This window comes from Solanum stenotomum, chromosome 2, assembly GCF_019186545.1.
Source record: "Solanum stenotomum isolate F172 chromosome 2, ASM1918654v1, whole genome shotgun sequence".
Taxonomy (NCBI): domain Eukaryota; kingdom Viridiplantae; phylum Streptophyta; class Magnoliopsida; order Solanales; family Solanaceae; genus Solanum; species Solanum stenotomum.
The window spans coordinates 29,250,985-29,277,458 of NC_064283.1; the positions used below are offsets into that span (position 1 = coordinate 29,250,985).

The following is a 26,474-nucleotide window of genomic DNA, read 5'->3' on the forward strand; positions in this document are numbered from 1 at the left end:
CATCACACACAAAGATGGACTCCCAAATGAGGTTGGGGTGAATCTTATATTTTCTACCATAATGGGAAAGATGATTGGAAGCTGAAAATTATGAGTGAGAGGAATTATCTAGATCCTCATTAAAAAATTTAAACTTGACGTTCAGAAGATAATTCATTTGTAAAATATTGCAAATCAATTGCCAAATATATTTGTTAACCCTATCTTATCACCCAGCTACAAATGCTTTAAAAAGAAGTCCTTGAAGGACAAAACCAATGGCATGCATGTAGAGTGATAGATCAATCGATTACAAAGATAAATTCCTTAAAGAAGGAGATGAGCAAATGATCAGAATAACGAGACAAGTGTTTTAAAGAAGCATCATGACATAACACTTCATAAAACCTTAGCGAAGGTTCAGGCACCTGAAATGATGAAAAAAAATGAAGAGATCCCAATAAGTTATGTCGTATTCGAACCGAATCAAATGATCGTCGACAATATCTTTGATATGAAATAGCGATCAATGTTATAGATGGTGACGACGTTCTTGAACTCAAATTTGTCATATAGTGTGGACAGATAAATGATTGGTCAAATAAAATGCACTATTCAAGTATATTTTATGTCACTTAGAAAAGTGATGTTTTTGTACTTATAGACCATAGATCAAGATATAATACAAGTGTGATACAAATGAATCATTGAACGAAAGTATAATCGTAAGAAATAAAGCACGACTTATACCTCGGGGGATAAAGGATTTTCATGAAATTTTAATATATTCTTCTGTGATGAATGAAATGAGGCTTGTTTCAATTTGACAACTAGTTTTGACGCACGTGTGTTGCACGTGAATATCAAATCATGTACTACACTATTTTTAAAAATAATGTGAAATATTATTAAATAAAAAAAATTAAGTAAGCAATTATAAAATGAATGATAAAGTATACGTTTCTATAAATACTTTCTTATGATTACTACTCAAAGTTAGTCACTCTTAAAATCGCTTAATTACACCTCTTAAATTTACTTTCTCATCTTTGCCCCATAGTGCATTACTTAGTTATTATTGTATTGTTGGAGTTCTTAGTTTTACTTGAATATATATAATGATTGTCATGTCCAGCTACACGATGAAGGTTATATGAAAATTATTGAAGGATTTAAAAGGTCTTAAAGTGATTTCATTGAGTACCCCAATGGTTGTGAGATTGTTTAACATAAAAAAGAACAATTCCAATTTAATTGAAATAATTTTAAATATCATGTATTAGTGTAGTTGGTGCACTTACATATTATTGGTTATGCAAATGCTATAAAATTATTTGGTCTACATAACTTTCGTTATGTGGAGGAATTGTCATTCAAGAAACTAACAAAGCAAGTGACTCAACACATAGAAGATGTGAAATTTTCTTTGAGAAAAAGAGACGAGCTTCAGCAAAATTGGAATGATCAATCTCTGAGTCAGAAATTATTGATGATGTAGATGCATTATCGATCCGCATAAAGCTCGATTGCAAATGGGCTACTTGTTTACATGTTGAGGCACAATAATATCTTGGCATTCAATGAATCAAACACCAGGAGCTACTTCTTCAAATCATACAGAAATAATATTCATCTATGAAGTAAGTCGAAACTGTGTTTGGTTGGGATTAATGACCCATCATATACAGGAAATATGTGCTTTTTCTTTAGAAAGAGATATTTCAGTCACCACATACGAAAATAATGTTGCATTTATAGCTCGATTGAAGGGAAGATACAATCAAAGGAGACCGGACAAAACATATTTCACGAAAAAAAATTCACACATGATCTTGTGGTGAGATAGACGTTCAAAAGATTCGTTCAACTGATAATCTTGCAAACTTATTCACTAAGGCATTGTCAACATCATTAGAAATCATAGTCTCTGAGATATCAAGTAAAGCTTTCATTTGGGGGGGGGGGNGGGCGTGAAATATGTGTTGCACTCTTTTCCTTAACCATAACTAGTATTCGTGCCCGCACGTTGCGCGGATATTTAAAAGATAATAATATTAACTTAAATTTATAATTTGAGAATTCTTATTTCATGAATTATTATAACTTTTGGTTTTCACAGTTTACTATTTGAAACGAATTTATTTAGATAAGTATTAACAAAAGTAATGTCATTTTTTAATTTTAAATTAATTAATTTTGATAATTCATAAACTCTAACTTCTACATTTATAAAATTTATTTTAAAAAAATTAGACAGATAGCATTTTATTAGGAACAAACATATTTAATTTATTAAAAAAAAGAAATCAATACAACAATTTTTAAGGTAAACAAATTTAAAAAACGGTTTTAAATTTATGTTTATTTTTTAAAAAAAATTTGTCTTTTAAATTGTTATTTATTATTTAATATTTCTATAAATTTTGTGGTGCTGACACATAAGCGTTTTTTCTTCTCCTATTATATATAGATATATTTTATCCAAATTAGATTTTCCTAGTAATATTTTTTATGAGGCAGCATTCAAGGCGATTATGAGATGTGTGTACTCTTTTTCCTTCGCTAGGCTTTTTTCATTGAGACACATTATCTTTGGACATCCCAGGAGAGGTGTCATAAATCCATTAAGTGAGTGGATTATCTATTTAGTAATACATAAACTACTTACATTCATGAATACATATTCCCTAAATTATATGAACCATTTTGGATAAGAATGTATATTCATTTGGACATTTAACATAATAACTTTTGAAGTGATTATCCGGCCTATAAATAGAATTTTCATTCACTATTATAAGTAACCCTTGAAAGCTATTAAATAAAATGATCTCTACATTCTACTCTCCATATCTCGTCTATATTGTTGGTAGTATAACATTACAACAAGAAACATTAAAAAGTATGCTTATTTTGAAGTTAAATTTAAAACTGTAGATAATAAAGATTGAGCATGTGATACTTAACTAGGAGGAACAGGAGGAGAATGTAATGAGGGGTGGATTACTTATTTCTGAGTTTGTCCTGCCGTCTAAATTAGAGGCAAATTAGTGGCCAAGTATAAAGGTGTTTTTCCTTCTTTTTTTTCATTTGTGCAAATAATGCAGGTCAATGTTGCTAAACGGAACAGAAGAGCTCAATAATTTCATTGCAGAAGATGATGAGTTATATATATCAGCAATAGAGGATAGAATCCTATGGAGAAAATGATTTAACTACAAAAAGAAGTGAGATGAATTATCAATTCTCACTTCCTCTGGAAGCTTAGCATGCCAAAGAAAGCAATGATTCGACTACCTAAACCTATGAGCAGGAGAATGCACAAACATAGACTCCAATCATGAAGACTGTATCCCCAGCTCATAAGTGCACCGCAACGAGTTATGAGCCACACACCATAATACCTGTAATCACACAACATCATGATTTATTACGTGCATTTAAGTTTGAATTTGAAAATTGTACGCATTTTCAACTTTATACATTGTTTGTGGAAAATCATTGAAATAGTGATTGATTGATATCTAAAGTACTGCATTTTCTATGGATTACATTCGGTATGATGTTGTAGTAGTATTTTCCGTCATATGGAACACACTCTAAGAGGCTAAGAATCTAAGAGAGTGAATTAGAAAATTCCACAAACCGTTAAAATGAGAATGGCATTAAATGTAACTTCGCAAGGCAACTGGACACAATACTTGTGAAGCAAAACACATGGTCTAGTCAAGGAGATGATGACCTTAAATTCTTGACATCATCACCTTCTACCTACTGAGATAAAATCTTTCATGAACTTATGATTAAAGGTCGCAGCTATAAGACTTCTTCTCTCTAGTATAGGTAGGGTCAGAGAACGATTCTACTTCTTGACGTGAAGAATAAGAAGAGTGCCTAAGATAGTCTAGTGGCACGTGATCGGTGATGCATGAACATAGTATCAAGTCAAGCTATTAGCCCTACTGGACTAAATGCATTATATGCCCTTGCATTTAAAGCTGGCATCGGTAATTCCTACCGAATTCTGGTGCATTGGCAAAGAAGAAGTATGAATAGAGGCATCGCTCAAGCAACCTAACTGCTAATTTACGACTTGGTCATGTAAATTCCCTGGAGTTATGCACAAAAATATTAGTGTGGAAATATATAGCTGCAACTATTTCATCAATGGAAATTTGATTACAGCAGTGGTCATCAAGACACAACTTTTGGTTAAAATCGAGAAAGATATAAAAAGAATGTCAGTCAAATGCATTTGTAAGAAATAAACAACAGACCTAGTATGATGGGTGTACACAGACCTTACTTCTACCTTGTGGGCTATAGAGGTATTTCCGATAGACCCTCAGCCCAAGAACAGCATTTTAAAACAGGTTTGGCGAATTTCGAAAGTAAAAGCTATGCTGAAAATATTGTAGAAAAGAAAAATATTGACGACAAAAATCACAAGGGTAACCAAGCAGCAATTCTAAAGATAAGTAAGTAACTGCTATCGAACTCGGTGCCCTAAAAACTGGAGAACAGTGTAAATAAGCACTTTTCACATCCACTGTCCACCAACTTAGATCAATCATATAGGCCCCCCTCTAGAAGTCCTTTTAAATCTCATAGAACCTATTCATGTTTTTTTCCTTCCCTTTTTTTAGGAAGGCATTGAAGGAGGGAGTACGGTGATAATCTTTATAGGTGTGTTTTATTTCACAAAGAAAAGTTCATGCTTAATTATTAGGAATTCAAGGCACTATATGTTTTGCAGCTTGCCACTCATTTTACATCATCGTGCATCCATAATAAGGATCACTGAAAATAGGACTAAGATCAACAAGAAGGCATCTCTCCACTGGTGAGAGGTGGCCTCGCCAACCTAGGAGTATAGCTATTAGCTAAGCAAAAGAAGAAGAAAAAGAAAGAAGGAAAAAGGGGTCAAAACCCAACAATCATACCTACATGTTTTTCTTATCTTATCCGAATTTTCTTTTTTTCTCGAAAGGAAGGACAATGCATATAATTGATTTTTGCTCTTCCTAAAGAAAAAACAAAATTTCTTTCATATTTTGAAATTGGTAACTGATAAATCTCTTTCGTATTTGGCTAATCTTTTTTTTGGAGGATGTTAGAAGATGAATAGGTTTATACAATCCTATTTAGAATAGGAATAGAAATAGAAATAGAAATAGTAAATAGTATCCTACTTGGTAAAAGATTATATTCTAGTGTCTATAAATAGGGTCTCAATGTAATAATGTAGGCACAACAACAATTCAATAATATTATTTTCCTATATTTCTTACATGGTACGATCTTGGTAGAGAATCAAAGAGCTTCCATTGCCGGTGAGTGGCTATTACCCATATATGTTGCCCGTCTGGTCAATGATTATGTTAGCAAAAGTCACAGTGCATCTTTTCGGTGACTATTTTTTCATATTTAATATGTGTAGCATTATGCCATCATTCCAGTGACTACTTTTTCATATTTAATTTGTGTAGCACCGTGCCATCCTTCCGTAGACTACCTTTTTTTGCATATCTGAATTGCGTAGCACCGTGCATCTCTCCAGACTACTTTTCATATTTAATTTGTGTAGTACCGTTGATTTTTCCGAACTACTTTCTCATATCTGAGTTGCATAGCATCATGTGTCTTTTCAATGACTCCTCAGATTTGATTTGCATAGTTCCATTCGTCTTTCTGGTGACTCCTCAAATCTAATTTGCGTAGGGTTGTGCCATCATTCCAACCCTACCCGTATATTTTTTCTTTTTCAGTAGGGTCGTGCCATGATTCTAACACTACCAATTTTTCGGTGACTTTCTTGTTTAATATCGACTCATTTATTGATTCCAACATGATCCATATACTTTATACTAGATTTTGAGTGCTTTGTTGCTCATGGGGAGTTTAGTAGCCTTGTATGTTGATTATGTGAGTCACTCTATGGTCTGAAACAGTCTTTGCAAGTTTGGTTTGGGAAGTTCAACACTGTAATTTTATCACTCTGTGTTTTATCAACACTATGCATCAAATTCAATATTTCATGAGAAATAAGCACATTGAGATTGATTGACATTATGCATCAAATCCAGTATTTAATGAGAAGACAAGCACATTGAGATTGACTGTCAATTTTGTGAAGTCGACTGATCAACTTGCAGATATCTCACCAAGCCCCTCATCGATCCTCGTATTAATTACATTTGTAACAAGCTAGGTACATGAATTGTATGCACTAGCTTGAGGGGGAGTGTTAGAAAATGAATAGGTTTATACAATCCTATTAGAGTAGGAATAGGTTTATACAATCCTATTAGAATAGGAATAAGTTTATGCAATCCTATTTAGAATAGGAATAGGAATAGAAATAGTAAATAATATCCTACTTAGTAAAAGATTGTATTCTCGTGTCTATAAATAGGGTCTCAATATAATAATGTAGACACAACAACAATTCAATAATATTCTTTTGCTATATTTCTCACCGAGGAGAAAATTTTGGACCTCTATAAATTGAGGATCTCTTCTTCTTTAATTCACAACATCCACAATGTAGTCCTTAAGAGTTGGATGTTCTGCTTAGGGGGAGAATTATCTTTCGATATTTTTTGTACCGAATATTAGTGAATTGTTCATATGTAGGCCAATTGATCAAATTGTACTAAATTATTATATCTTTCTTGGTATATTTCTTTTTGTTGTGTCATTTATCGTTGTCCAAGGTTTCCTTTGTTAGCTTTTGCATCACATTTGGTAATTACAATTCAATCAAGTGGTATTAGACTGAGGTTGAAGACAAGTTCAAGGTGGGCACATTTCTAGCTGCAAGATGGCAAGGACTTTTTTCTAAAAAAATTTACCAAAGTGCTATTCCATGTGGAATTTTCAACATTGTTGCTACTAAATCTCAAGAGATTAAAATAAGGATATTTTATAACCATTTTTAACCCATACGCATTTTTAACCTTATTTTTAAACATGGCAAGCAGCAGTCATATGTTGAAGATTATGTGAAGGAGAATCAAGTTTATTTTGACAGAAAATTAAGGCCAAGGGGAACAATTGTTATGTGTTTATCCTGACTTTCTTACCTTATTTGGATAGGATATTTTACCATTTTTAACCCATACGTATTTTAACCTTAGTTTTGAACATGGCAAACAGCAGTCATATGTTGAAGATTATGTGAAGAAAGTGAATCAAGTTTATTTCGATAGAAAATTAAGGCCAAGGGGAACAATTATTAGGTGTTTATCCTGATTTTCTTACCTTATTTGGATTTTGTTTCTTCTTGAAGGTTAAAGCATTTACCATAGTTATTTCTTCTTTTCCGGGAAGAAAAATATAAATCTATTTTGTATTCGGCTGATTTCTTGAAGGAAAATGTTTCGGACATGTATAAATTGATGATTCCTTCACACTTCACAACATCCACAACGAAGTAATTTAGAGTTGAAGAGTCTCTAGATATTTTTTGTACTCTTTTTTTTTCGTATGTAGGTCAATTGACCAAACCATATTTGACCAAACTATATTAAATTATTACTCCCTTTGTTTAAATTTGTTTGTTCACTTTCCATTATAATCCCTTTAAAAAATGTCACTTTCTATATTGAGTAACATTTTACGCCCAATATCCTACCTGACATATTCAAGACCACAAAATTCAAAGGGCATTTTCGTACATTACACGCATCTTTATTTTAAGACCACGAGTTTTCAAAGTCTTTCTTTTTCCTTTAACTCCTTGAAGAGTCAAACTAATATAAAATGAAATGGAGGGAGTATATTTTTTTGGTGTATGTCTTTTATTTTGTTATTTATCGTTGTCCAAGGTTTACTTTGTTAGCTTTTGCATGATACCCGGTTATTTCAATCTTAACACACGTCATGTCCCGCTCTTCCCCCCCCCCCCCCCCCCCCCCCCCCCCCCCCCCCCCCGCNCCACCCCCACACGTGTGTGAGAGAGGGAGAGAATGTATACTTATATATTATATATACTTATAATTCAAACATTTGAATGGTCTTCAGTTAAGGGGAAGCCATGATTTGCACAACTAGAACTATTAAAGTAAAAGCGTTGAACCATACATAGCTCAATTACAATAGGGTATTGTCACAACATACCTTTCAGCATTTGCGATGACAAATGCCTCCAGTGCCCACTTTGGATAGCATAAATCTGCCAAGATCTTGAGGAATTTACCACCATCGGTGCGAGATGCAACGAGTGTCAAAACCACAGGAACAAGTACCGAGCACTATGTATAAGTGAAGCATGTTAGTCAGAGGTATGAAAAGAAACTAACATTGTAGAAATATGACATGTTTCACAGGGAATTCATGCTTACTAGCTGAGAGGGACCTGGTGCTAGGAAGATGGCGAATGTGTAACCCATTCCAGTCACACAATACACAAGGCACAGTAACACCACATAATTATCTGCGAAAGAAGATCTTGGGTTGCAAAAAAAGTAGAACATTGAAAGATATACAGCAGGCTTTATCACGGTGTTAAAATGATCTATTGTATCTTTGGCAACAAAATGAGCTATGCTACTAATGCCAGAGGCACTTTCTCTCCAATATTGTAACTTGTCCAATCCAAATGTCCTCAAAGCCGCAATTTTGCATAACAAAGCTGAAGAAGAATTATAAGAATTAAAAACTGAATCAGAACTTCAGAAAAAGAAATTATACTCTGAACTAGAAGGTTATTCAACTTACAAACAGCAATTATAGTGTGTGTATAGCCAGGTGCGCCAAAGCTTTCATCCCTCACTTTGGTTAGTGATCCTAAGCAAGCTCCAGCAACTAAGAGAATAAGATAATCTATTGCTTGCATTTTTGCTTCTCGTAATCTTTGCTTGCTTAACCTGGGATAAGTTGAAAAAGAAAAACATTATATGAGAATTCAACTGAAGCGTCAAAAAAGCTTAAGTTTGAAGCTTATTTTCAATTAAATAAATTTACCGATGCATCCAGCAGTGGCAGGTAAGTAAATACATGCTCACAACAAATAACATTTTCCAACAATTAAGTCAAACTTGACCTGCTCTGATGTTATAACCCAATAATGACCTGATTTTCAACATAATTGTCGGAGGAAGTTACAAAATTTACAGACTTGCCAAATCTCCAAGTCTGATATCAACCTCAGTCAACTACACTATAACAACTTAGCCTCGATCCCAAGCAAGTCGAGATCAGCTCTACGAATCCTCATTGACCATGCCTCTCATTTAAGCTCATCCTAGATCTATGCTATACAAAAATATAATAATAATGATAATAATAATAATAATAACAGAAAAGGTCCAATATGCCATTAAAGTATTTGAATTGAGAAGATATGCTCTTTGTTAATAGTTTAGCTCACATATGCCCTCACCGTTCAATAGTTAGTCCAAATGTGTCCTTAATTTAACGGAAGTGGTCACTAACCTAATTAGCTGATTGATAAGCGAAAAAAGGGCCAAATATGCCCTATAAAGTATGCGAAACTGAACAAATATGCACTTTGGTTATAATATCCAAGGATGATACTCAATCAACGATTTTCTCAGATTTAACCAAGTTAAAATTTAAACTTTTTGGCTCACAAACCCCTTTCAACCCCACTCATTTTGTGTAACAATGTTTCTCCGCTGAGAAACCCAACTCTTGAGGATTGCAGTTATTCCGGAAATATATTGATTTAGACAATATAATTAAACTTTTAACACTAGATCTGTTTTATTTTATATAACATGATGGAAATTATCTCTCCTTAATTTAGGACACAAGTGTAGTGCAGGGAATACGTGAATCATAGTGAAAAAACTCAGAAAACTGAAGAGCAAAATTATAGTTATAAATTACAATTTTATCACCGAAGATATAAACATCTGTTACATTGATAAAGATTTTTTTTTTGGTAAGGGACATCGACATATTATTTGCATCTTCAATATGTACAAAAAATAACAATATTAACTTGAGCTGAACTTTTTACATTCAGATTTAGAAATTAGTGCTTAGCACTGATTGTTACATAAACATGTGTAGAAAGGAACTGTTGAATCTGTACATGTTAAAGAAATGTTAAACTATTAATGAAGGGCATATCTGCTCAATTTCACTACTGTAATGGCATATTTAGCCCTTTTTCCCTTATTAATCACCTTACTAGGTTAATTGGAGGCTCCAGTTAAATTAAGGGCATATTTGGACCAACTATTGAATGGTAAGGGCATATGTGAGCTACACTTTTAGTGAAGGGCATATCTTCTCAATTTTGAATACTTTAAGGCCATATTTGACCATTTCTCGTAACAATACTACAAGTTTTCTATATTTTCTACTAGCATTTAAATCTCAGATAGGACTAAAGACTCCTAGAAAACATAACCTAAAGAAAATGTACTGACATAACTAAAACATAGTCCCAACTAATAGGTAACAGATACATTAAAAGAAAAAAACCAAACATAATGCCTCTTTGAAATGCCTGAATGTGATTAGAGACAGTAATTTGACAAGGAATGATCAACTTTCTTAAATGCTAGCTGTGTGCAGACACAGTATCTTATACATAGGTCTTGATGACAACTTAACACAAGGGGTCAAAAATAAGTAGACATATGAAGAAGAAGAGCGATGCGCTTCTTTTTTTTATTTCTTTATTTTGCACGTATTTCTTTTTTTCCATTTCTTTACTTTTATGTTTGAGAAGTTGATTCATTGCTAACGGCTAGAAAAGTTTAATGAAGATAGATTCAGTTAACGACATATAATCCTAGGAACAACAGAATTTCCTTTGATTGCTACCAGATCAGAACGCTGGAATTTCTGTGAGGATCTTTGTTTGAGGGAAGAAGTGGATCTTATAAAAATTGACCGACCTTCATTTTGATGAAAAAACCTTGATTCTGGAAGATTCCTTATCTCTTCTTTTTAGAGTTTACATCTGGCCACAAGCGGAGATTATGCAAATGTGTCCCAAACTACCTAAGTGTAAGGGTATGTTAACAACCATCATCTTTCTTTGTTTGTATCAACAAAATCACTACGGTTGTAAACTGATGCTCAAAACATTAGACCACTGTAGAAGATTCAAAATATTGCTCCTTCTTGCAGGCAGCTTCAGCTACACTTCTCCTCTTCAATGGCTTAAGATTCTATAGAGGGTTATTGATCACGCTGGATAAATTGCTTGCATGCCAATACTGATGTAACTAAACTAAAACTAGATACTGGTCGTGATAACAGCAAACAGATAATGATATCAATTATCGAGCAATTCCAGGAAAATATTAGGTCACATAAATATGCAGGCCACTTTGTTTGACTTGGGTAGTGTCAAAATTAGTGAAAGTGAGCTGGGTAATGGGTATACAGATGATTTGGGACTCCAATTCTCAGATCAGTGGTTAAATACTTCAAGAAATTTTTTAACTTACCTATTTGTAAAGATATTTTCTATATTATTAATTCATAGTAAAACACAGAACAAACCCTCCAATTAGAAGAAATTGATTTCGCAAATATGTACCTTCCAATGAAATACTTATATTGCAGAAGAACATTTGGAGTTCTCCGGTGGGAGAGGTCCTTTGACCTCATAAAATTGTGCAGTATAATATCACGTTGGCGCTCCACATTAGTCTTCATATCTTGCCACATTTCGCCAGCAAAGGAATTTTCCTCTGTTACATGATCAAAAATTGCTTGAGTGTCAATGTTTAATTCCACTGGTGAAGATGCAAGCGCAGCAGCACTCCGTTGCATTTCTGGGGGCACAGAATAACCATTGTGAAGCATCCACAACACAGGAAGCTCCTTGTAGTTCACATTTGAACTGATGCTTGGCTTCACCAACCCTTCCAAAATATCTATGAAGTAGTCCGGAGGATTAACTCGTTCTGGGACCTCGATACCAAGGCCTGCAAAGTAGTCTTCAACTTTCTTTACAGGACCATGGTAGACTACAAGACCACCTTTTGCTAAGAGTATCAAATCATCAAACATGTTGAATAAGGTGTAGCTGCAACAGCAAAAGGTGATAATGAGAAAAGGAAATAATTAGCAGCCTAAGAAGTCCACTTCACTGTAATTGCAGTTCCAAAATTTATTAAAAAGGATCTTGGGCCTAACTCAACCCCAAAAGCTAGCTTAATATCATCATTCATCTCTAGGAAACACTTGCTACTACTGTGACGACAGGACATTACTGTTACTATCCTATATATGTTATGCAGCCAATAGGGACTTGATACATACTAAAAGACATCAGGGTTGAAACGCCCAAGAATAGAGTTATTGCTTTGTTGAGCCTGCTTGAGGTGCATCGAGAGAGCGTAGTTATTGACCTCAAGGGTTCTAAGCTGCACCTGGTACTGAGCCACCGACTGCTTCAGCTGATTCAACTCGTTCCCTCTATCCTCGAATTCCTTCTGACACTCATGCTGGATGGCAACTGCTCGCTTTAAAAAAGCATTCTCTTGTATAAGAGCTTCAAACTGCTGCTTGAGCATCAATCCACCCCCTGAACGTCCGCTTTCAATTTCTACTTTCATATTTTCTCTTTTAATTCCAATGGCACCAAAGGCAGAGAAGAAACCAGCAGAAAAGAAGACGGCGAAGGAGAAGAAATCCACCGTCGCCGAAAGGCTCCGGCGGAGAAGAAGCCAAAGGCCGGGAAGAAGCTACCACAGGACGCCGCTTCCGGCGAGAAGAAGAAGAAGAAGGCCGAGAAGAGTGTTGAGACTTACAAGATCTACATCTTTAAGGTACTCAAAGTCTCAAACAGGTTCATCCTGATATTGGGATTTCCAGCAAGGCTATGGGGATCATGAACAGCTTCATCAATGACATTTTTGAGAAGCTGGGGAGCCTCTCTCTTCACGAGAGAGAATTAAAGAGGAAATAATTTTTTCTTTTTATTTAAAAACTATTATTTATAGATTCATAGAAAATTTTAGCAATTCATACTTAATTTTCTATTAATTATTTAATTTTTTAAGATTTTCTTTTTGAATTTATAAATCTGCATGATCGGAACGGGAAAAGAGGAACTTTTGATCGGAGAAAGCTGAAAGAGCATTTTTTTCCAGCACATCATGTCTGCTATAGTGTGCGGGAAGAGATCGAATTTGTTTGAGGATTTTCAGTCGTCATTGTCATCGCCGTATGTGCCACCGCCGGTTTCGAAGAGGATTTGCCGTACTTTTTCTCCGGTGAGGTCTAATTCTGATTCCAATCGTGTTTTTTCCGGTAATTCGATTGCATCATTGGCACTCAATCATCTTCTCATGCTTTCTCTGACATGGACAAGCAGTTGGTTGAGAGAGCACTTGAAGAATCCGGTGATGATCTAGATTCTGCTATCAAACGCCTGAATGCTCCGCTTGGGATCTGGTGATAATCTGGGGCCTGTGGCAGGAAGCTCTGGTGCTACGCATGAGTCCAGCAGCCAGGTTTTTACTGAAGTTGCGCTACAACTAACGGTGAGACCACATATGCCGAGGATTTATCTTCTGCAAAAGTGGTGCATTTGCAGGGTACAGTATGGTTGGATCTTTTTGTTGGAGAGATCAAGAGCACGTCTAATATAGATGATGGTTAAGTCCGTGCTTCACGAGCTCTTGAGGCTTTTGAGAAAGCCATATGTGCTCGTGCAACAGAGGCGGCCTGTGGTTTCCAGAAGGAGAATATGATGCCCAAGCAGCAGTTTGAAGCTCTTATACAAGAGAATGCTATTTTAAAGCGAGTAGTTGCCATCCAGCATGAGCGGCAGAAGGAATTCGAGGATAGAGGGAATGAGTTGAATCAGTTGAATCAGTTGAAGCAGTTGGTGGCTCAGTACCAGGAGCAGCTTAGAACCCTTGAGGTCAATAACTATGCTCTCTCGATGCACCTCAAGCAGGCTCAACAAAGCAATAACTCTATTCAAGGGCATTTCAACCCCGATGTCTTTTAGTATGTATCAAGTCCCTATTGGCTGTGTAACATATATAGGATAGCAACAGTAATGTCATGTCGTCACAGTAGTAGCAAGTGTTTCCTAGAGATGAATGATGATATTAAGCTAGCTTTTGGGGTTGATTTAGGCCCAAGATTCATCTTTACAGTTTTTTGTTGACTTCTGGGTTGATTTCCAATATATGATGAAAGCTAACTGCCTATTGCAGGAGAACTAAGCAAGGATTTCAGTTACAAGACAATAGAAAGCATATTCATCGATCAGAAGGGAATTCCAGTAGCTAGAAGAAGATCTCTTCTGTTTTAAAAATTATTCACTTAATTTATGGCTTCCTGACATTACAATTAGGAACTGCATGCTTTTGTAGTTATATGCTGCAAGATAACCTATAAACAGAAAGGATCAATGTAAATGTAGTATCAGTATCCAAGTCAACAAATTATGTGGGTTACCTTGGCTGGTGGACAACCATGCAGATATTGACTCCTTCAAGGGCTTCACGTCGAAGTGCTCTTAGAAGTAATTGAGAAGATGAACTGTCTAGTCCAGAAGTAGGTTCATCAAGAAACAGAAGTGATGGCTCCATTACCAACTCTAGCCCCACATTCACTCGTTTCCGTTGGCCTCCAGAGATACCTCGCTTCTCCACTGTTCCAACCAAGGAACCCCGCACACTCTGTAAGCCCAAGAAATCAATGACTCTCTCAACAATAAGAACCTTGTCTTGCTTTTGCAAATCTGCTGACAACCTTTACAAAATACAAAAACTCAACAAGTTTATCTTTTGAACCAACAGTACAGGGATCAAATCAACTTGAGATACAAGCCAGCAGTAGTCAATAGAACAATATGGTGATTTAGAAGTAACTGACAATTTTGAACTGTAGCCTGTGCTGATCATTATAACATGATTTCCAAGGAGATTTTTTAAAAATGATAAGATAATGAAGATTCCCAAGGACATAATATCTAACAGAACTGTTAGAATATGAATAGGTTTATACAATCCTATTAGAATAGGAATAGGTTTATACAATCCTATAAGAATAGGAATAGGTTTATACAATCCTATTAGAATAGGAATAGGAATAGAAATAGAAATAGGAATACTATATAGTATCCTACTTGGTAAAGGATTGTATTCTAGGGTCTATAAATAGGGTCTCAATGTAATAATGTAGACACAACAACAATTCAATAATATTCTTTTCCTATATTTCTCACATGGTATCAGAGCCTCTACGAACTTGGTAGAGAATTAAAGAGCTTCCGCTGCCGGCGGGTGGCACCCATATATGCTGCCCGTCTGGCCAATGATTATGTTAGCAAAAGTTGGGTCACCGTGTATCTATCTGGTGACTATTTTCTCACATCTAATTTGTGTAGCACTGTGCCATCATTCCGGTGACTACTTTCTTATATCTAATTTGTGTAGCACCGTGCCATCATTCCGGTGACTACTTTTTCATATTTAATTTTTGTAGCACCGTGCCATCATTCTGGTGTCTACTTTTTTGTGTAGCACTGTGTCATCATTCCAGTGACTACTTTTTCATATATAATTTTGTAGCATCGTGACATCCTTCCGGTGACTACCTTTTTTTTTGCATATCTAATTTGCGTAGCACCGTGCATCTATCCGGACTACTTTTCATATTTAATTTGTGTAGTACCGTGGATTTTTCCGAACTATTTTCTCATATCTGAGTTGCATAGCATCATGTGTCTTTTCAGTGACTTCTCAGATTTGATTTGCATAGTTCCATTCGTCTTTCCGGTGACTCCTCAAATCTGATTTGCGTAGGGTTGTGCCATCATTCCAACCCTACCCATATTATTTCTCTTTTTCAATAGGGTCGTTCCATCAATTCGAACTATCCTATATTATTTCTATTTTCTAGTTGGGTTGTGACATCATTCTGACCCTACCCATATAATTTTATTTCTTAGATTGTGACTACTTTTAGCCATCAAATCTAATACTCCGGCATATGAGCATGTTCTGGCCAGTTTTTTCGGTGACTTGTTTAATATCGACTGTCTATTGATTCCAACATGAACCATGTACTTTATACTAGATTTTGAGCACTTACAATGTTCGCTGCATTGTGAAGAAGTCTATATGGAGCAACCACCTAATGTTGTTGCTCAGGGGGAGTTTAGTAGCCTTGTATGTTGATTACGTAAGTCACTCTATGGTCTGAAACAGTCTTTGCAAGCTTGGTTTGGGAAGTTCCAACACTGTAATTTTATCACTTTGTGTTTTATCGGCATTATGCATCAAATTCAGTATTTCATGAGAAGATCAAGCACATTGAAATTTATTGTCAATTTTGTGAAGTCGAGTGATCAACTTGCAGATATGTCACCAAGCCCCTTATCGATCCTCGTGTTAATTACATTTGTAACAAGCTAGGTACATGAATTGTATGCACTAGCTTGAGGGGGAGTGTTAGAATATGAATAGGTTTATACAATCCTATTAGAATAGGAATAGGTTTATACAATCCTATTAGAATAGGAATAGGAATAGAAATAGAAATAGGAATACTAAATAGTATCCTACTTGGTAAAGGATTGTATTCTAGGGTCTATAAATAGGGTCTCAATGTAATAATGTAGACATAACAACAATTCAATAATATTCTTTTCCTATATATCTTACAAGAACCAACTATTACATACCTGCACCTTGCACTGAACCATAGATTCTCCTCAACAGTCAAGTTGCCATGCACAATATCATCCTGTGGCACAAAACCGACGATCTTTCTGTAGGAACGGATTGGTTCTGATTTTCCATTTATAAGGATGGAACCAGAAATTGTACATCCAACAGTTTTTCCTGCCAGAGCTGAAAGGAGAGTAGTTTTCCCTGCTCCTGATGGACCCATGACAGAAGTAATACGACCAGGCATGATTTTTCCATTAACAGATCGTAACAGATGCTTCTTTTTTCCTTTCAAAGTAACAGTTAAGTCTGTAAAACCTATCTCAATTACAAGTCTTTTCTTGTAATCAGTATTTGTCGCCATTGAGATTACACCAGAGAAAGTAAGGTTGTTATTCTGCTGTTGCTGAGCTTTTTCTCTCTCAAGTTGTGCATATGCATACTTGAAGATTTGGCTATGAGTATGAATATCTTTCCCTTTGGCCTTTTTGGTTTTCAAATTTCTTTCTTTGATCTCCAAACTGAATGATTCTGAACTATCAAAAGTTTGTTCTTCAATCTCATTAATCATCTTCATCAAGGGACTGGATCCTATTTCCTCTACTTCAGATGCGCTTTGCGATTTCTTGGACACTAAAGAAGTACTGTGCTCATTTGATGGATATGAATTACCATCAGTATCAGTATATTCCTCATTCAGTACTGTGACCTTGTCACTGACTGTGATATTTCGCTTGCGAGAAAACTTGCGAGAAAATTGCCCTTGCAATTCAACTGCATGCTTTTTAGCAGCCTCTTTTGCAGTTTTCCACCTTGCACGTGCCTGTATATTTTCTTTAACAACTTTTGCAGCTGCTTCCCGGGATCTAGCGAGTCTCCTTTCTCGTACGGTGATGATTTGGTCCGAACAGTTGTAAATTATAAGTAGAAGTGTGGCTAAAGCTGCCTGCAAGGATGAACAGGACCTGAATCTCCTATGGTGGTATAATGTCTTGAACATCAATCAATGAAGAAGTTCAAATACTAAAGAGCGGAACCAATTTTAACTTCAGCACGGGGAAGGTAGCACAATAATTTCTGAAATTTTTTATCAGCAGAAGGGTTATGGCAACAGAATAGAAAACTTTTATTGAAACCACAGTGCATTACTGAATCCAGTGCTCACTTCATATATATAAACCTAGAAACAGCAAGAAACTACGAAGGGATATCAGGTAGGCAGAGACTTGATAATAATCAAAACTTACTATGAGCATCGCCCCATATGCATGAATATTCTGACTTGCAGTGTTTGGATTGCATGAAGTCAACTTGAAGCATCCTGAAAGTCCATCAAGAGGTGAATGTTACATGAAGCAGCGACATTCGAGAAAGAATCTAAACTCATCCAACTGAAATATGCTTAATGGGAATAAAAATGCATTTGTTATTTATTTTGTATGAAAAGACTACTATTTTAACAATGTACTGAAAATAATTGGTCACCCTCAACCTGGAACTTACGTTTCTCAGCCGTAGAACCCGTGGGGCAGTAGTTCCTGTAATTTCAGGGTAAAGATTAGCCTTGAAAGGACATAAGAGGAGTAAAATTGATGAAATATCACGAAAGAAGTGTGATGTGCAAGTATAACTAAGTAATAAGGATTTCCTAAGGGATTTCTGTAACCAGATTTAAGCCTTATTTGAACATTTACAGCTAGATGATAACCGAACTTCAGGGTTTTTGAGATAAAATAGTACCCACTACTGCAAGGATTCTTCTCCGTATTTGTTGGACAATATGATCCCGCAGAACAAAATACCTCTGAGCTGCTGCGAACATCAGACCAAATGTTTGCCCCACCACAAGTATGACTTGGCTGCCCAGGAGGTAATTGATAACTATATCTACAGACATACCAATAAACATGTTATGCAAACAAAAAGTGGGCAGTAAGATGTAAGAAAATCAGAGAGGTCTTGTATCAAGAATCTGAACTCACGGTTCGCATATTCCAGTATTCCTATTGAGTGTGGCAAGTGGGCAGTAGGAACCTAAAGGGCAGGCTAGAAAAATGAAGAAGATATCAGGCATCTTTTCTTTTGTTGAGAATCAGAAAAAGGTAATTATCAAAAAAAAAAAAATAGAAACTAAGACTTAAGAAGTTGAATATATGTAACCCAAATAAGTAAAAATTAGAGCAACACTTAACTATCCATGTAGTGCACACATATATTGAAGGCAATGTAGCAAAACATCAAATTACTGGACATGGCACTATGTATGCTGAGTCAACAGCAATCCCTTTTATGGAACTTGTTCATGAAGGATGTCAATGTATACGTTAATTATATATATCCACAAAAAATCTTGAACTAAAATATCATCATCTAGAGACAGATTCATACATCATACCAGAACCTTAGCACAAGCAGTTCATGATAACCTTACCAGCTATTTTAACTAAGGATTCAGAAAAGGGAGTAAAATGTAGGAAACAACTGTTAGGTTATTAGTCCTATGTACAACCAAATAATCGGACTATCTTGTCTATTTTCCAAAAACACAACAATAGAAGCCTCCTTGTTCAACTAAAGCTACAGTATGCTAGTTATCTCTTATATTATTTTACCACAAGGCTACTGCAGACATGCTTACATACAAGATTTCACCGTCTACTCACAGGAATCCAGAAGCTAGTGATTAATAACTTCCTTGATACTAGAGCATAAACGAAAAACAAGTCCTTGTAATAACAGAAAAATTAACTTCTAAATTTGTAGTTTTCCCTCACAAATGGTTGAAGAAGAAGCAATTGATAATATTGTTTTTTGATTTTTTTTTCGAAAAGCTGATAATATTGGTTATATACTTACGTATCATACAGGTAAGACCGTGAGGACAGAAGAAACCCTCACAGCAGGACTGACAAGCAAGAGTTCTCGCTGGTATTTCTCTAGAATTCCTCAAGTCAGGGTTCTGATCTGAGTTGGTGCTACAGGCCCATCCTGGTTCACAGCCTGGAACCCAAGAGGTCAAATTACAGTTTCTGTTGGGCGTTAAATAATTGGACCCTGATGTTATGGTGTTACTGAAGTAGGAACTAATTTCTGCAGCAGTACACAACCTTCTTTGAATATCCCCTGTTCAATATATAACTTTCATCAGATCTTTGAACTGTACTGTAGCCTGAAGAGAGTGAATAATGGCACAAAAGTTTAGCAATAGGAAAGAAAAAGATGTCAGATCCAGTCTGTTCCAGCATCATTTTCACTTCCATATAAACAAGATGACGAGAAACAATAATATAAAACTCAGAGCAAAAGGAAAGGAAAAATGCTCCAGTTCAATGAGCTGAATTGGGTCTGATTCAGCACATAACATCTGTTGAGAAAAAATGGCAAACTAAATAACTGTCACCTGACACATGAAAATATACATAAGATCAATCAGGTTAATCTGAACCTAACTAAATCTATAATTTCTAAAGAAATATGTTAAGCATATATTAACAATAGGACGTATGTTGGTCTGGTGTAGTTGGTGGTGTCGGTCAAAAGATATGACAGAGAAAGGTTCCAGCATGCATTTGGGCGTTGCGCCCTGACTGAGAACGTTGCTGGTAGTTGTTTGAACACCTATTATTGTTGATGGCGTTGGTCCGCGTTTGAGAGCTGGATTTTTGAGCAACAGCAGCAGTAATTGGAGTGGATTGAGGCGGAGCATTGTGTTTGAGGAAAAGCTCGTGATCGCTAAGCTTTTCAAACAGTTCAGCATATGAAATTGGGGTGTCACGTGCTCGAATTGCTGCAGAGATTTCGCGGTATTCTGGTCCAAGACCAGTGAGAGTCTTGATAATGAGTTCAGCATTGGTGACAGGAGCTCCAGCAGTTGCAAGCTCATCACAGAGAGATCGAACTTGGTTGAGATAGTCTGTTACAGGTTGACTCTCTTTTGTGAGACGAGCGAGGCGATCTCGCAAGCTGAATATGCGAGTTTGTGACTTATTGGCATAAGCCGTATGGAGGGAATCCCAGGCTGCTTTGGCTGTGGTTGCAGCGGCTACAATAGCAGCAAGAGTGGGATCTACTGATGCTAAAATTGCGTTTTGGATTAACTGGTCCTGACGAAACCAATTTACATAATCGGGGTTGGAAATTGTCAGGTTGTTGGTGGTAGTGGTCTCGGCAGGAGCAGGGATAGTACCATCGAGATGACCATAAAGATTGTGTCCTCTCATGAGCATGGACACTTGGACCTTCCACAAGGAGAAGTTATGGCTGCCAGCAAGTTTAATCGGAAGCTGGGTAACCGAGTTGAATTGAACAATGGTGGTAGTGTTAGTTGCATCAGAATTGGTAACTGAGGGTGCCATTGGTGGTGGGCGGGTAATAAGGAACTTAGAACTCTGTGAGGAGAAGAAAAGCTCTGGATACCATATAAAGGTTTGAGATATAAGAGAGAAAGATACTTTTATTCACGTACAACCTTCTCTTTAAATAGAGCCAATACAAAACTGATAAAGTACTATTAACAGAAACCTAGTTTACAGGAAACTATTAAAGTCCTAAATAGTAAAGATGACTAACTTTGACTCCTAAACAAAAGGGTAACATCTATTATCTCTTAATACTATGATCATCATCTTTTGTGAATACACAGTTACCCTTTTCTCAAAAAAAAAAAAGCATTGAGCTAGGAGTTGCTTAGGGGTGTCGTAAGGGTGGATATTCTCGCTCCTAAATCCATAAGTTTTCATTTAATTTGTTGATTTTAGCTAGAAATGGATTTCTTGGCCAAGTTTGATAGTTGGGATGTTTTGGCTTTGATAAAGCTTAGATTGTGCCCATTTTTAGGGTACAAGTTCCTTGAGCTAGTTGGGACCTTTTTGGCGGAGTCAATTTCGTGATTCCTTGAGTGGGTCCCACAATAATTTTGGCCTAATTTTAGACCTGAGATTGATTGTTGCATTATGAGGGTCAAAATGATCGTATTGACACCAGAATCACTATTTTGATAGTGTGGCATTGTTTGGAGGCTGCTCGAAAGGGAAAAGCATCGGTTCAAAAGTTTGAAGCATGCGTATTCACTTCTGAGGCAGGTTATGGCTTACTATCCTTAGACCTTGCTTGTTGATTGTTCTAACATGATAATTTGCTAAGTGTCGGGTTGATATTTAGCATGATTCCTTGTTCTTATCGTTATTGAATTGATTTGGCCTTATTTTGGTTACTTCGGATAATGGTTGTCTTGATCATGATTAGTTTGACGTCTCGTTTATTCCCAAGAATTGTGAATAGGCTATGATGGCCTTAGTATTGATGTTATTGAGCCTTAGCATTGGTTTGGCTAGTATTTGCCTTAGAGGTTGTCTTTTGTGGCCCGTGGGACTTGATTCGAGAATGAAAAAAGGTTAGATACAACCCTTCAAGCTAGATTGTAACCTTCAGGTAGCCCTGTTAGTACATGTGACCGGCTGGCTCTAGCGAGATGACTACCTAGACTTGTTCAGGTCCCTATTCCTTTTTGTGATATAGTTGATCCGAGGTGAGATTCCAAGTGGGGCTAGTTAGTGTTGTTGTTATTCCGACGTAAGATTCCAAAATATACTAGGGTTCTATACAAATTATCCGATGTGAGATTCCAGTAGCAGCTAGTTTTTTTAATCATTTCGATGTAAGAGTTTCTAAGGATTTTTGATGTAAGATTCCAGACAGGTCTAGTTATTTTGATGTAAGATTTTGGGGTGTGTTAGGTTTCGATGAGGCTTTCTAATGTAAGATTTCGGGAAGGACTAGACATTCCGATGTAGGATTCCAGGGTGTGATAGGTTCCAACAAGGCTTTCTGATGTAAGATTCCAGGGTGTGCTAGGTTCTGACAAGGCTTTCCAATATAAGATTCTAGGAAGGACTAGCTATTTCGACGTAAGATTTTGGGAGATGTTATCCCGATGTCAGATTCCTGGAAGGTGTTGGTGTTTATTACTAAGTTGTGCCTTGTAGTGTAGCTTTTGTGTGTACCTGCCGAACTTATGGGGTTTCGGTCGGGTTATTGATTGTCTAATTATTCCTATGATGCTTTGTTTGTGCTTTCTAGGCTTATAGGGTCTAGTTAGGCTTTAGATAGCTTTATTGCATTCGTCGTTTACCTTAGTAGCTTTATTATGATTCATGCCTAGCTATGCCTTTATTGTTGCCTTATTACCCTATTATTTACTCACTTATTATTATGTTATTGTAATCGCGAGTTTGGTTGGTCTTTGATGCCTACTGAGTACCTGTTGTTGTTTTGGTACTCATGTTGCACTCAACATCTTTTTCCCTTACAGATTCGAGCTCCAATCGACTCTATTGATTCCTTGTGTTGTTGTAGCTGGTATTCCGAAGACTAAGGGTGAGCTTATTGGGGTTCGTGGTTGACTCGTCTTCTTATATGTATTTCTGACTAGTTTTTTGTATTTCGAGATAGTCTGTATTTTTTTGTATATGTCGGATTTGTACTTGGCCTTTGGTCGTAGCTTTCTCAAATCTATTTTACTATGCTTCTCTCTTTTCTTCGGCTCTCGAGGCTTGTTAACGTTGGTACCATGCTAAGGGTTGGCTTACCTACTGGTGGGATTTAGTAGGTGCCATCATGACCTGAGTTTTTAGGTCATGACAGTCTCATATCATATTGGTGTGGGGTGGATGAAACGAAAGCTCGTATTAGAGTCTTGTCTGATAAGAAGGTGCCACCAAAACTTAAAGACAAGTTCTACAAACAGGTGGTTAGACAAACTATGTCGTATGGGGCAGAGTGTTCTCCAATCAAGAAGTCTCACGTTTAGAAGATGAAAGTTACATAAATGAGGATATTGCAATGGATGTGTAGTCGTACTAGGAGAAATGGGATTTAGAAATGAAGATATCATGGACAAGGTAAGAGTGGCCCCGGTGGAGGACAAGATGCAGGAGCGATGTCGAGATGGTTCGAACATGTGAAAAGGAAATGCATGGATGTCCCAATGAGAAGGTGTGGGATATTGGCTATGGATGGTTTCAGGAAAGGTAGAGATAGATCGAACAAGTATTGGAAAAGGTGATTAGACCAGACATAGCACAATTTCAATTTACCGAGGACATGACCTTAGCTAGGAGGTTGTGAAGGACAAGGATTAACGTAGAAGGTTAGTAGGTAATAAAATATTGTTTCAGTTATCCTTCCATACTAGTAACCATAATATTACTCCTTTAGTTTTATGAACTTCGACTATTGTATTATTTTGGTGTAGTTATTGTTCCTTTTTTGAAAACAGTCTCCCTACCTCCCAAGGTGAAGTTAAGGTCTAACACGCTATCCTCTCCAGACCTACTTGTGAAATTACATTGGGTATATTGCTGACACGTGTATCTCACATACATATATACATGGATACATATCTCATCTTCTTCCATGTTCATCGCTTACTTTGAGTTTGAATAAAATTTTAACTCAAACCACCTTAAATCTCCATCAAATCACCCCAAAATTGAGATTCAAACTCCTTAAGATGTACCAATCTATTCCAACATCCACTCCAAAAAAATTTGATTTTGGATACCCTAACTTCCAAACTCAAGCTTAAGTGAGCTTCAATGGCTTTCATTGGAGTTTTTGCTCATTATAATTTAAGGTTTTCTAATGAATTTTTTGTATGAATTTTGAAATACCAATGTTTAATAACCCAAATGCATTTGAATTGGTCCTAATAATTACACTAGAGGTGTGATATTCTTTTCATTTTTATGGTTCTTCAAATAGCGAAGATTGATGTTAGTTAGATGCTCGAGAGCCCAGCCAATAGAGAATACAACAGTGCAAGTAAAGAGGACAGCTTGCTAGTAATATTCAAAGGCATTGAGAGCGGATCCTAGTTGTGGACAAAAATACAGGAGCATACAAGAGAAATAAGTGCTTCAATTAAGGCTAAAAACGTGCGAATAAGGCATAAGCAAGAAACAAACAGAGAAAAGGAAGCTTTAGCCAAACTTTGTAATTAAAAAAAGGAAAGGATTTAGCTATTAATAGCAATTTATGAGTTCGGATAATATTGGTTGGTTTTTACTCTGGGCTGCCAAACTGGATAGTTCACTCAAAATAAAATAGGACAAACAAGAAGAGATTGATATATTGTATCTTAAAAGCCTAATGTAATCATATACAAGATTGTATATCTTGAACGGTTTAGATGCGAGGGAAGTGACAGTCCGCGGAGAAGTCTACGGCCTGAAAGTTCGCTCTGCATTCTGCAATAACAAATAAATTTCCCTTGAATATGCCACCTAATTTATCTAATTGTTCCATAGTTAACTAAACTTGTTTCGCCCATCGAAGGAGTGAATCCTAACATGGTAATCACAGCTTTATTACTTGATTAGCTAATCCAATCTTATATAGCATCAAATACGAACAAGAGTGACGATCTAACAAGGTGAAAGTAAATGCGACCACTGCAAACTTATCATCAAAAGAAATTACTATAAAAGCTGACTTTATTTCAAAAGCATATCAACAACACCACTAAGTGATGTACATGAATAGAATAATTTGATGTTAATTGTCCCCTTTATTTTTTCCTGTTGTTGATAATTTATGCCAGTAGTCTCATGCTGCTACCTTAAAATCACAATTGCAAACTCACGAAAGAAAAAAAGGAACACGTAGTAGATAAAGTCATTTTGCCGGAGGTCTGAAAGGACTCTCTCTAGCAGTTGCTTCATTTTGTGAAAATAGAATTTGAAAATGTCAAATACCTTTTGTTCTGGTAACACAAGCACTGAGAAAAGCGAGATTAGATGAGTAATTGAAGGCATGGTTCCATTCTTCATCTCTGCAACACATCATATCATCATTAAGGATAAGCTGCATATCCGAGAACATAATATATATAATGAATAAATTGGACCAACAATTTGCCTTTCTTACTATAAATATATATTTCACTTTCCCTGTTCTCTCTTCGTGATTCAACTCCCCCTTCCCCACACAAAAAAATAATAATAAGCAAATATTTACCGATTTAGAATGCAGAATTTGAATTTATCCGAAAATTGGTTGTCGAAAAGGCCTAGCGTCAGATTGTATATACGGTTATATACAGTTCGAGTAACTAAATCAAGCACAGCCGGATTATCGAGTTGTGAAGCGGTGCCGGCACCGTTGACTATGGATTGACTCCAAACAAACTTGACTGAACTGAACTGCAAATTCACTAAGCTCACCAGGAAGACAATGATGGCGAGTTGGAATGTGGTCGTCGGCGACTTTCTCCGCCGCCGGTGAGTCTCCGCCATAGCACGGTCCGATTAGGGGAAGAAAAGGAAAATGGTGAGAAGTCATGGCGCCTGTGAATGATTAAAAAGAAGGGAAATGCAGAGATAGTGGGTCCCATTTTCTGCATTTCTCTTGCGAAGATGACCATGTCTTGGGGACTGGGGGAGCATAAAATATTATTCTACTTCCGTTGAACATACCAAACCACCCTTCAATTTCCTTATTTTATATCTTTTTTAACTTTTTTGTTTGACCAAGGCCGCCGGCAAAGTGAAATCTCGAGTATCTTTAGCATAGTTTCGAGGCAGACTAAATTAATCATACCAAAAATCCTTTTGGCCATGATTTGACTAGAATGGTAAAAAGACATGTTTCTACTATAAACTGTTTATTTTTGGATATTTTTGTCCTTTAACTTAAATATTGAATATATTATTCAATTATGTTTCTAATACATTAAAAATAATTAATAAGATTAATTATTGATGATTTCGTCATTAAACATGAGAAAGACACCACAAAATTCACCAAAGAAAACATAAACCTCACCCACTCTTCTTACTTGAAATTTTCAAGATCTAAAAAGAAAATTAA

The 26,474-nt window shown here is 36.2% G+C and overlaps 1 protein-coding gene and 1 pseudogene across 2 annotated transcripts; one reads left to right on the forward strand and one right to left on the reverse strand.

Moving 5' to 3' along the window:
• Window positions 1–3,084: 3,084 nt before the first annotated feature.
• LOC125856501 (ABC transporter G family member 24-like) lies at window positions 3,085–26,071 on the reverse strand. 2 transcript variants are annotated; one of them, XM_049536060.1, is made up of 14 exons: window positions 25,623–26,071; window positions 25,361–25,437; window positions 19,464–19,730; window positions 18,590–18,653; window positions 18,348–18,494; window positions 18,111–18,145; window positions 17,855–17,928; window positions 16,622–17,553; window positions 14,389–14,685; window positions 11,507–11,998; window positions 8,701–8,849; window positions 8,325–8,614; window positions 8,101–8,234; window positions 3,085–3,383 (listed from the first exon to the last, which is right to left on the reverse strand). In XM_049536060.1, exons 1-14 carry the CDS (start codon window positions 25,898–25,900, stop codon window positions 3,227–3,229), a joined length of 3,393 nt encoding a protein of 1,130 aa, XP_049392017.1. In that variant the 5' UTR covers window positions 25,901–26,071; the 3' UTR covers window positions 3,085–3,226. The 2 variants fall into 2 exon arrangements, with proteins under 2 accessions (XP_049392017.1, XP_049392018.1); XM_049536061.1 differs by lacking the exon at window positions 19,464–19,730 and having other exon boundaries at window positions 25,623–26,036.
• On the forward strand, window positions 12,985–14,167 carry LOC125856505 (uncharacterized; annotated as a pseudogene).
• Window positions 26,072–26,474: the final 403 nt, after the last annotated feature.

Excerpts from the sequence above, each read along its gene's own strand:
- LOC125856501 (XM_049536060.1), bottom strand. The coding sequence starts at position 25,900 with ATGGCGGAGACTCACCGGCGGCGGAGAAAGTCGCCGACGACCACATTC. Across the intron at positions 19,731-25,360 it reads TTGTGTTACCAGAACAAAAG|GGGATATTCAAAGAAGGTTG; the intron begins GTATTTGACATT and ends TATATTGAACAG. Across the intron at positions 17,929-18,110 it reads GGGTTCTACGGCTGAGAAAC|GATGCTTCAAGTTGACTTCA; the intron begins GTAAGTTCCAGG and ends ATGGACTTTCAG.